The 12,930-nt window shown below is 35.1% G+C and overlaps 1 protein-coding gene across 1 annotated transcript; it reads right to left on the minus strand.

Annotated features, from left to right (window-relative positions):
• Positions 1 to 80: 80 nt before the first annotated feature.
• Positions 81 to 3,817, minus strand: LOC135128210 (zinc finger protein OZF-like). Its single transcript, XM_064055105.1, has 5 exons — positions 3,745 to 3,817; positions 3,606 to 3,643; positions 3,454 to 3,545; positions 1,369 to 2,179; positions 81 to 350 (listed from the first exon to the last, which is right to left on the minus strand). Exons 1-5 carry the CDS (start codon positions 3,815 to 3,817, stop codon positions 81 to 83), a joined length of 1,284 nt encoding a protein of 427 aa, XP_063911175.1.
• Positions 3,818 to 12,930: the final 9,113 nt, after the last annotated feature.

The following is a 12,930-nucleotide window of genomic DNA, read 5'->3' on the forward strand; positions in this document are numbered from 1 at the left end:
GCCACCTACATTCAGTTTGCAAGCCCTATTGTACCCCTCCACCACTGTATTCGATTTTCAGCCTTCATGGCGTTTTACTGTCAAGAGTCTGCTCCAGAGTCTGCAGGAATCGAAGTGAAGCAATGCTCAGTGTACTCTTTAGGATCTGATAAATTCAAAAATGTGGCGATGTTTTTTGACATTTTGCCAAACGTATTAATGCCTACAGGTTGTATTCTACAAAAACCTTTCCCATATTCAACAAAAAGTCTTTCATGGTTGGTATGTTGAGGACGTATTGCCAAATATTTCCTAATTTTATTATTTCCATATCCAAATTCCTGGATGCCACCAACCGTTACAAAATTTCTCTGGAAATTTTGGTTTTAGTGTTCGGGATTTGTATATGGGAAACAAACGATTCATTCTTAACATTTTCTAAGAACAAGTTAATGAGCTGTTCATTTCTGGATGCCAATTATCAATGCAACCTGGGACAAATATGAATTAAAATAATTTGAAGACATTTTAGGCATATCTTACCTTAGTAAGCAAAAACTGCTTTCCGTCAGCTTCTTTCAGGAACTTTCCAATCTCATCTTTCGTAAATATTTTTGACTTCTTGGATTTGTACCCTTCTCACTGCATTTTTAAAAATATAATCAACTGTTTGCATTTTCTTATATCAACATTGTTTTTCGTAGAAATCGTGCCCTCAGCATTAAACAGAAAGCCCAAACTCTGGAGGATTTCTACTTTTTCAACAGATTGTCGAAGTACGCCAGCACAACCTTCTCATTGGTTACACCATTTCAGATACTTTTTTCATACTTCAGTTTTGATTTTGCTAGTAATAACGCAGATAGAACACTGGTCACAGGTTCTTCTATATCTGAGGCCACACTCTCCGAGTCACTTATCATAAAAGTTTGGTGTAAAAATTCATTTAAATTTTTTTAGACTTTATTCGTCTCACTAAACGTACAATACAAATTCAAGATGTAGAAAACTTAAACTCAAAACTAATTTTGCAATAAAAAGACAATCACTCATACGTGAATAAAAAAAAACAATGAATAATAAAAATATAACTGTTGGCTTAGAAAACAAGAAACCATTTCTAAATAAAAAACAAAATTATTTTTGTTGTAAAATTTATGTATCAGACTCTAAAAAGACTAAAAGATAAAACAAACAAATAACAATTAAAGGTGGAAGGTACTTACTAACACAATAATAAAAGTGGATCATCACTTTTCCTACCTATCTTAATAGTTTAGTATTTCTGGTAATTTCCAAAAAACAAGTCGGAAATTTTTTAGATCATGATTTAACCACACACTTATGATTTTTTAAAATAGTCTTGGTAATATATCCTTTGTTACAAACATTGCATTTGTACGGTTTTTCCCCCGTATGAGCCCTCATATGAACAATTAAACTGGTACGTTGCGTAAAAACTTTATTGCATATACTACATTTATACGGTTTTTCCTTGGTGTGAACTCGAACATGTACTTTTAATCCACTCGCACTAACAAAACCCTTCCCACAAACGTGACAAACGTATCGTTTATCCCCAGAATGTACTCTTTTATGCTGTATCAAACCAGTTTTTGAAGTCAAAGCTTTACCACAGATATCACAAATCCACGTTTCACCTTCATGTCTCTTCAAGTGAGTTTTATATGCACAGCGTGAAGATAAAAGTTTAAGGCACTGTTCACACTTGTACACAGTTTGAATATGATCGGGATCGTGCCTCTTCATGTGCATTTTGTAACTATTCTGGCTTTTGAAAATCTTCTTACACACCGCACAAACAAAACGTAGACCTTCGTGTTCAATTTTATGGTGAAGTTCTACTCTATCTTTCTCAAAGAAACCTTGATCACAGACGTCACATTTGAACGGGAACTGTTTACTGTGTATGGAAATGGTGTGCTTGGTAAGATCCGATTTTGAAAAAAATGCAGAATTGCATGAAAGGCAGTGGAAATTGCGCTCGTTGTTATGCGAAGCAATGTGTTTCTTTAACTGGGTTGAGTAAAAATAAGATTTGTTGCATAAATGGCAATGGTGTTTTTTTTCTCCGTGGCGACGAACTAGATGCTGTTGCCATTTATTTCGGGTGTTGTAAGATTGTTGGCATATTAGACAAAAACGGGGAAGTCTTTTCACAGCGTTGAAAAAAATCAACCTAAAAGAACAACATGTTAGTACAAATGATCTACAAATTAACTACTCTAAGAGCGTTGTATGCTATACTCCGTTTACCGAAAAGATGGAGTTGCAAAAGTGCGTGCTCTTTTAAAGCCATAATATTATTGGTCGAGGGATGTCGGCAATTGAAATGAGTACTAACTGACGTCGTGTTTATGCTACGTTTACTTATCTTACACTAATACATATGTATCAAAAAATTATTCAAATATTCTTACTCTTACCGGGTGTTCTGATTTCCATGTCACTTAGTATACAGGGTCGCTAAAAAGTACGGAAGTTATTTCAAAAACAGAGAATATAAGGTGAACAGTCAACAATCTTTTCAAACATCTCATAGATCTTCATATGTTCAATTTTGACATTATAGCTTGGACGCTCACTTTGCAGCTTTAGAAATACGGATTTACCAAGTAATAAAAAGTATTATAAAACTGACAGAGCAACCACTGTTCTAAAATGCATAGACTGTAAAGCTTTCTTAAAAATGCGTGTTCCTAGATCCAGAATCTTTGAACGATTTCTTAGCTAAAAAATTTGATGAGATGGTTAGCAGCCTAAAAAACGTGTTTTCAGACCTAAAAATAGAACTAGTAACAAGTGCTGAAAATCAGATTAAAAATACTCTTCCTGAGCCTAAACCTGTTACATCCTTCTCAGATATATTGAAAAAGAAAACTACACCCCCGATATTAATTGAATCTAAAAATTCTGACCATGATTCCGTCCAGACAAAGTCAGATCTCACATCTCATATCAATCCCCTGGATACCAATCTGCAGTTTGAAAAACTAAAGAGTACAAAAAAAGGTGGCATGATCGTGGGATGTACATCAGCTGAGCAAAACCAGAGTTTCAAGAAATTGCTACAGGAAAAAATAGGAAATGCATACGTAATACGCGAATTTAAGGGGATATCCCCACGAGTTCGCATTTTGAGAAAATTCTCCAATTTTAGACCAGTTAATAGCCGGAAGAGCACCCCTCCATGTAATAAGACAAGAAATATCAAACGTGCTTCATCAAAATTTACTTTCCTCTCTTTTTCAGTTGATAAAATGGAAACATTGTTTATTCGCGCTTAGCTCATTTTGGACCTTAAGCATAATTTTATCAATTCAATTTCTGAAAAGTTTCTTTCACATGAAGTCACCGAAGCAAATGGTTAAAAAAATCTTAGACAAAGCGCTAGACTCGGAACACACTCAGAATAGCCCTATTTTACGATCAATCTGAAAAGCTCCAAAGTACTCCACTGAACCGCTTCGTGGGAAGAAATACTGGCTGCTTCCAAGTGGTAACATTTCCAAAATTATGTCCTCTACCGAAAATTCATCGTAGATCTGGAACTATTCCATGAGCATCTTTTTTTATGACGTTAGCAGTGGGATTTATAAACTTACCGTTGCAGTTGCTGTTTCCGCTGAGGTTGCTTTTAGAGCTGAAAATTGTCATTTATAAACTCCGTTGCCAAGTTTCCGTTGATAGTAACTTTGATGTTCAATGTTTGCCATATAAGACTGATTTTGGCAAATGATATACCTTCTAAGAAAGTAAAAGATGGGTGGGCAGGACTAGTACTTGATAAGATAAGACTTATTTCGGCAAATGACATATCCTCTGAGAAAATAGGCGGCGGGTGGGCGGGCCTAGTACTTGTTAAGATAAAACTAATTTTGTCCCTATTAATCTTGGAAAAACTCGTGAAATTTAAAGGTGTTAAATTGCAAATTTCCATAGTGACGAGTTAAATTCCTAAATCTACCCGAAATGTGCAAAATATCATGAGTTATCATTTCATTCATATTTTTTAGATTTGCTTATACAGGTGATTCAAAAAAAGTAATGAATGTATCAATTTATGTTATTGATTAAATCAGGAACGACTTACTTCATTTTCCCAAAAAATTTTCAGAATACAATACAGTTATTTTTAGAATTTCATTTACCATGGGTTTAGTGTACCAATTCTAAGTATACTACATTAATACGAAAAAGATAAAATTTATATGAGATATAAGACTGTGACTGAATAATTTTTTTTAAGATCCCACATAATAACTTTTAATTAATAGAAAACGGGAGATGTGTGGACATCGTACAAAAACACAACAAATTTTCCTAGAAGTTGTAACAAATAAACATGGTAATTATAACAAAATTTTGTTTTCTAAAATTAGAAAAATCAACCACTTTTGACTACGAACTTAGTAGTAGTATTTAAACTTAAAATATATATTTTGTTTGATTTTTGTTAGTTTTAAAATTATGACATTTTTGTTATACTTTATACTCGCTTTTTGACATTTTAAATTATATATTATTATATTACGTCTTTCATTCCGTAGTGGTCATGGACAGTGTCACACGATATTAAAGTTCGACGACTAAATAAAATTCATTTTACACATTATTTTGTCTACGGTTACAGAACAGTTTTAGACATAAGCAGCAAAATTTGTAGCGAAACTTCCTTTGCAACCAAGTACTCCTAAGCCTTCCGAAACAATAAAGCAATTGCTTCATGTTAAAATCCTTCTAGATTATATTCTGTTTCAAAAGAGATTCTCAATTTGGGTACTGCATTATGAAAAACCAGAGATTTACGTTACGACTGTTTATGTTTTATTGTCTGTTTAAACACACATGAAATTTTGAATTTTGAAATAGAGCTCGCAGCAGCTGTCAGTTGTACTGTTCGATATTCTCATATGCAAACCCACGACCTTTACGTTCGTTATTTGAAATCGTGAAATTTTGTACCTATTTATTTGTGTAATACGCATCTGTCTCTTGGGGGATCGTTGCAAAACACATTTTTGCCATTCATTTAAATTTTATTATAGGGTGGGTGGGCGGGGCTAGTACCTGTTAAGATAAAAGTGATTTTGGCAAATGAAATATCTTCTAAGAAAAGAGAGGGTGGGTGGGCGGGGCTAGTATCTGCTAAGATAAAAGTGATATTGGCAAATGAAATATCATCTAAGAAAAGAGGGGGTGGGTGGGCGGGGCTAGTATCTGCTAAGATAAATTTAACTCTGGCAATGAGATATGCTCTAAGAAAAGGGAAGGCGGGCGGGCGGTTAGGAAAAGAACTAATTTTAAAATCATTATAACTCCACCAAAATGTGAAAAGGAATTTTTTTACTATTTTTCGTAGACTCAACAGATGATTGATAAAAGCATAGCAGAGTGTTAATTCGCCATTTCCCAGACACTCGGTCTATGAATCTTGGGAATCCCTTTCGTGTTTTAATTTACAAAGAATTTGAAATGATTTTTGGGGGCGCTGTTAGTGTTTTAAAGAAAGAATTTCAAAAATTCCCCATGGTGTTCCTTCTGATTTCAAACGTATTTGAAAGAATCTTGCCCCCCCCCCCCTTCCCCGTGGTGTTTTTATTTATAAAGAACTTGGAAATCCTAACTTTTTACTTTACAAGGAATTTGAAACAATGTCGGGGGCTCCCTGGCGTTTTTAACGACCACAAATTTAAAAGAATCGTAAAGGTCCTTGGTGCTTTAAGCAAAGAATTTGAAAGAATCTCTGGGATTTTCTAGGTGTTTTAATTTATAACAATTTTAAAAGAATCTCGTGAGGCTTGATGTTTTATTTTACATCAAATTTGAAAGCATCTCTGTAAACTTTTTAGTGTTTTAATTTTACAACGATTTTTAAAGAATCTCGGGGGCTCCTATTGTTTTATTTTACAATAATTTTGAAAAAATCTCGGAAGTCCCTAATGTCTTAATTTTCAACGAATTTGGAATCTCGGGGTCTTCTTGGCGTTTCTATTAACCACGAATTTAAGAGAATTTTAGAGGTCCTCCTGGTGTTTTAAACAAAGAATTTGAAAGAATCTCAGAATCCTACTTGGTGCTTAATTTACAAAGAATTTGAAAGAATCTCGGGGATTTTCTGGGTGTTTTAATTTATAGCGACTTTAAAAGAATCTCGGGGGTGGCATGATGGTTAATTTTACATCGAATTTGAAAGCATCTCCGTAAACTCTTTAATGTTTTTATTTTACAACGATCTTGAAAGAATCTCGGGGGTTGTAGAAGAAAAGTGGAGGACTTAAGTTGATTACTACAAAAATTTACCGTTTTAGACATGTTTTAAGTTTCTTGTTGTCGAAATAAGTCTACATATACCAAGAAAAAAAGACAAAATGTAGCCCCGCCCACCCGCCCTATCTCAATTGTGATGATTCTTTTATTCGTCGTGAGCCAAGGGAAGGAGCTTAATTGCAAAAAGTGGTTTTCCATGCTCGTGAATTAAATTTTTCACACACGCTGGAAAACGACCAAGAAAACATTGTGGTGCGGAAATAATTTGTTTTATTGTAAAATCAACATATAGTTTCGGATATAACTCATCAATAAAATATGCAAAACGGTCCATACAAACCTTAAAACTATGTTAAACTTATTGTATAATAAGAGCAGGTTTTGCCTTAGAAGGTCTGCCCCTTTCCCGTTTTTGCCCGTGGGTGATAGTTTTAGCCCCAACAGGTGCAACGGTGTACCCCAGGCGAATTGACAGCCCAATAACATGTTTACACATGTATAATTTGAAGTATGTTGGGCATGTACATGTACCTTGAGCCCATCGTTCTTTATTTATCGGCAATGCAACCTCCCACTTACTGAAATACTGTTCTTTGAACTCGTCAAAATTTTCGGGGTGGCTATCAAAAACTTTGCATTCTTTGGCTTCTGTACCTGGGATTTGATAATAGATGAAGTTTTTATCATCACGGGGTACAACCAGAATCTTCTTCGGCAGTTTGGCCCAATTATACGAGTCTGCCCACTCTTTAAAACTTATCGTAGGAGATTTTGCAATAAAATGTTCGTCTGGCTGTTTAATATATTTGACAGACCACGCGTTCACCATTTCTTTGGCCACTACCAGGAAACGAGAGAGCTGCAAACGTTCTCGAAGAGTGTTACTATCTTTGACGGCTTTGGTGAAAGCCTCTAGAGCATTATTTGTCGAGGGTGACATTGCAGCTGCACCCAGATACCAATTTTGATTTTGCAGTAACCACTGTTCTTTGAAATACGCCACGAACTTACTTTGGTCGTCATATTTTTGCAAAAAAAGATCAGAAGCTGTATTAAAAACATCTTTGTCTGTTATGGAATGTAGAGTATCTACATCCTGCAACATTTGTTTTTGGACAGATTTCTGTACATCGCTTTCAATTCTCGACTGCATCTTTCTTTTTGCGTGGGCCCAACACATACGCACTGTGGTATCTTCGAATTCTTCAGTAAAAGCATCTTGGATGCTTTTTGCGCCGTCCGCAACCAAAATCGTTGGTTTGAAAGAACTTGAGAACAAAGACTGGATTTTGTCTTTCATGCTCTTGAATAGTAGTTGAAAGTCGTCTTTTTGCTCTGTCGTAGAAACGGTCAGACATAGAGGATGAAATTTTTGTTGTTTATCCGTGGTTCCTACAATCAGGACAGGGTATCCCTGCCAGACGAGTTTGTGGATAGCATCTACATGTAAGATATCTACATCACACGCTAACTCTAACAAGTATTTGCTAGAGAGAACAAAGCGAAAGGCATCTTCAGAAATTTCGTGTACAATTACAAATGCCTCGTGAGGATTTTCTGGCAAGACTGAATTATCTTGAAGCCACCGTTCTAATTCCCCCAAATTTATCGTGTGATTTCTGTGTAAAACCCGACGTCGATCGCTTAAGTAATTTCTTAATTGAGTCATCTTCGGCACTTGGATACTCGGTAGTTTTTGGAGAGCAGTCATTATAGCTTTGGGTTTCATATGAAGAGCAAACAATCTGTTTATTTCCAGTTTCACTTCTTCAGGTATTCCATACTTTGACGAAACTTTACCTTCGTGGTCATGATCAGCATCTGTTTGATACATAAACACAGCATCTGAGGTTGAATCATATAAGAGGTGCCTTTTAGCTGAGCACTGAGGCCCGCGCTTTTTCACTTTATTACATCTATAATATGTTTTCTTGCCCTCTTCCGATTCATTCGAATAGAGAACAGACCAAGTATTTTCTTCACTTAAAGCTTTTTGGGCTTCAATCACACTGTCGAATTTCTTCACGAAAATCCAGGAAAAAAAGTGGCGCTTTTTTTCTAGTGGCACTTCTTTTTCTTTTTCCTCATCGCTGCTCTTGCTGTCACTGTCCGATTGAAACAATGGTACCACAGCTTTATTTATTTGTGATGAGACCCTACACAAGGAAAAAAATTAAATTAAATACCACTATAGACACAATATATAGTTGGTAATTGTTTACTTTAACCACTATGCGATTTTGGTTGGCGTTTTATCATCTACATGGTAGTTTTAGAGATTATCTGTCCAATAAGAATCCGCACGTGCACCTCTGCACAAACAAATGGCAAGGCTAAACGAAGTCGCAAAAAACAGACACCTTTTTGGTGGCAAAAGTTTTCGTAAAATGTCTTGAAGATACATTTAGGGAAAAAACAAGGGATTTTTGAGGAGGTACGTTAAAAATAAAGGTAGCTAAGTTAAATTTAGCAAACTTTTTCTAGCAATAATGGTCTATTTTAAACTAGAACTTGCAGAGTCTTTAATTTTTACTAATACCTATCAATAGAAGAAACACAGTTAAAATAACACAAATCTATATTTTTACATAAAAATTAGTCATCGACAGAAAAATCTACAAAACAATAGTCAATCTGTACTCTTTTTTTTGAGTCACACTGCTTTGCACTTATGTTTTTTCAAATGATCTTGTCTGAAGAACCGTTTGTCGCAAACATCACACTTATATCTCTTCTGTCCAGAGTGCAGACGCATATGATTAACCAAACATCTCTTCCTATTAAAACCCCTTTCACACACACTACACTTATGGGCTTTCTCTTCAGCGTGACTAAGTTTGTGTGTTGTAAAAATACTTGCACTCACAAACGCTTTTCCACATACATGGCAAACGTACGGTTTTTCTCCAGTATGTGCACGCATGTGTGCAGCAAAACCATTTCCTGTCTTAAAATGTTTGCCACAGACATCACAGATTCGCAGACTCACTTCATGTCTCCTCAAATGTCTCTTATACCCAACTAACGTACTGAAAATTTTAACACACTTGTCACACTTGTACTCTTCACCATCAGGATCATGCTGCTTTACATGGGCGTTGAACTGACTCTGGCTTTTGAAAGTCTTCTTACAAACTTCACAAACATATCGGAATCCTTCGTGTTGGATTTTGCAGTGCAATTCTAGTTTGTCCCTTGTGAGGTAACCTTGATCACATTCGTCACATTTGTAGCGAAAATTTCTGCTGTGCGCAAACACCATGTGACTACGAAGATTAGCTTTTGAATTAAACTCGGAATTGCACATTGTGCATTTGATTTTGCGTCCTTCGTGTTGGGTGGCGATGTGATTCTTCAAATCGAATAAATGAAAATAGGACTTGTTACACGTATCACAGTTGTGTTTTTTTTCTCCGTGGGTGGCTACGTGGTGGCGCAGACTTCTTCGGGCATTGTAAGGTTTGTGACATATTTTGCAGTAGAATGGGGGTTGTTTCTTATTGCAAGAAGGAAGCGATCTAAAAAAATGTATATTAAAATTGTGTCGATAGGGTGGTTCAGTTTGGTTTTCGCACCTATTTATTCAGTTTTTTACTTCCCGAGCGTAAGCTAAGGAAGTATAGTAGGAATCAAGTCCATCGGACGAATGGCCACTTTTATGTTTTCTTGACGTTTCATGACCTCTTGTCTGTCTGTCTGTCTGGTGTATGTATCCATTTTTAATATACACGTAATTTCCGAAACTATTGGACCGATTGTTGTCAAATTTTGTATGGACATTCGAAATATCATGTAGATCATGAAACGCTAATAATCAAAGTTTGGCTAATCACTCCCACCAACAACGTAATGCCATCCCTCCAAAATGTTTAAAAATAAATATTTTTTTAATTTTATTAAATCATATACTCCTACACTTGTAGTTTACGAATCCGCATTTAGTTTTAAATAATTTATAAAATATAAATATATATTTTAAATTTCTTCTTCGTGATTGTTCTGTACACAATAGATTTTGTCATAAAAGGCGAAAATCTAATGTAGCTTTCAATGAGGAGTTGTTTTCACAACATGTTCGTATGGAGATGAATAAGTGCGCAAGTTTTTAATTTTCTGTCGCAGGTACTTGTTCAGCATGGTTGTATCCGAACATCAGGTGCAGTTATTATATAAATAAACATGTATAAATCACGGTATCGCTCATTTCGGAAAACAAATGGACTTACCCCTATGGCACATGTCCACGCTGTCGGGGATTCGCCTTGGTGGTGAAAACTTTATACTACCTAAAACACATCCTAGTCGTGGAGTGTATAATAATCAACGATAAACACCGACACTGTTGTTGTCCGAAATCCGGGTCGAAGGACCAAAAATGTTACGCAGAAAATCACTGATGGTTGCGAAGAGTTAATTTCACATGGATGTACACTGTCCATTCCCAGTAGGCAGTTACGTATTGGTGCTGTCGTCAACTCTCGGATTATAATGCCATGCCTCAAGTAAACCCATAGGAAGGGGAGCGGGGCGCAAAATGGCCCTCACCCTCTCCCTAATTCAGGTAAACTGAACGCTGATGCAGGGAAAAATTACAACTATATCAAGTTTTTCTGAAATCGACAACCAACTTTTTGTTTTCATATAGATGCTCTTATATTATTACGTGTATTTTTTCAGTTTGTTGTTCCTTTTGTAGTGGCACTAATTGGAAAGTAATTGTTTTGACATTTTCGTTTAACTAATGAAGGAAAAAAAAAGCAATGTTAATTTGAGACAATTTGATAGATTCAAAAGCGATCTCTATAAGTTCTTAGACGCAACTTACTTACTATGAATATTTGTTATTAAAGAAATTTTTTGATTTAATCGTTTACACTGTAATAGGATTTGATTTGTTAATCTCTCATGCTTGTGAAAGGCATAAAATTACTTTTTTTTTAATAGCGCCACAAAACAAATCTCGGGGTGTTAGATTTAACAATATGTTAAGACATCAAATGCAAAGTAGTTGAATCTGCGTTTCGCTTATATTATTATTATTTATGAAGAGAAATCGTCGTTTTCGTTTAGCTGCAAAAGAAAATATAGGTAAACTCGATTGCATCATTACACTTAAAATAAGTATATATCACTCGGTTTGAAAATAATTTGTTAGTTACAATTATCTTTTTTATTAGAATAAGCGTAAATTTTGAATTGTAAACTAAATCACTTGGCAGAAAAAAATACCTCCCTGAAGACTGACTATTCATTAATTATGATTGCTCTACATCATCGAAAGAAAGAATAGCTAATCTTTGAAACTACTGTACCGATTGTTCTGAAATTTTATATTTTTAGTAGAAATATCGTCTAGATGGTAAAACGCTAATCAAGTTTTGGCTAATCATCTCTACCAAAAATAGGATTACGTCATCTCTAAAATTTACGTTGGTAAATGTTATTTAGATTTTATAAAGTAAGATGTACTTGTGGTTTATGAATTCGTGTTGAGTTTTGACCTTAGACACCCAGATTTTTGGAAAAAAAAAATTGTGCAGGGCTTTTATAAATGATTCTAAGGGCGTAGTTGGCCATGGATTTCGAAATTATGCCTCACTATGACGTTCTCACTTGTCATTAATAACATTTGTAACCTGTCATTTAAAGTCGGCGTTTTTATTGTTTTAAAGTTTTTCAAGTGTGATTTACAGTAATTCTCGTTGATCGAAGCTCAAAACAACAAAACAGTCGTTTTCAAAACTCTTGATGGTTGCGTACGAAAATTTTGTTTTGGTGCTAGGAGACTTCGTAAACGAAAAGTTTGTGTATTCTGTAACCCCTTGTAAGCAAGAATATTTGGCCAAATACCGAGATTTAATAATTCAAGAAACATCGTTAAAGACTCACATTAAAGATGTAATCAACAGATTTGTTCGAACTGGCAGCGTCAACAAAGAGACATCTCGGGGAAGACGTTGAGTATCTGAGGAAGTTGTTGATGATTTAAGACAACTTGAGCAGAATCCGCAAACATCTTTGACAAAATTTCCTCTACAGTCACGAGTCTCTGTTGCAACATGAAATTGAACAATGGGCCTTGAACAAAATGGTGAACATTTTCAACATTTACTGTGATGCTTAACCGCAATAAATTTGTTTCTTTTTATTGCAATGAATTAGTTTTATTTTTTAAAAAGATATGAAGCATCTAGGCAACCAATTATACAGATGTGTATGGTCTTTGTCATGCGTCCTTGGGCATTTAGTACGGTTCAAATCGAAGAGGCGGCACGTTTACATGACCTACTACGACCCTATAATCATTTATAGAAACCCTGTATAATAACATTTTAATTTTATTTTGAAACTGCAAAATCGAATGCTCTGAAATCTTGGAAGTTTTATCGTAAACATAGAAAATCGTTAATCGAAATCTTGCAGTTTATGCCCCCAAAACAATGATGACGCCGTTTTGCGATTTTTTCGAATAAATGTTCTATAAATTGTATATAATCACATACTCCCGTTATGTGACTTCGGAAAAAGTTGAAAATTGCATAACAAAACTTTACAATAATTTAACTTTGAAATTGCAAAACCGAATGCTGTGTGCTTAAATAATTAATCAGTCCTCAATCCAACATCAATTAATTTCATTTTCTTTTAACCGCTGTGGAA

This window comes from Zophobas morio, unplaced genomic scaffold, assembly GCF_036711695.1.
Source record: "Zophobas morio isolate AGI-343-1 ecotype UQ-CSIRO unplaced genomic scaffold, CSIRO_AGI_Zmor_V1 ptg000012l, whole genome shotgun sequence".
In the NCBI taxonomy this organism is placed as follows: Eukaryota; Metazoa; Arthropoda; class Insecta; order Coleoptera; family Tenebrionidae; genus Zophobas; species Zophobas morio.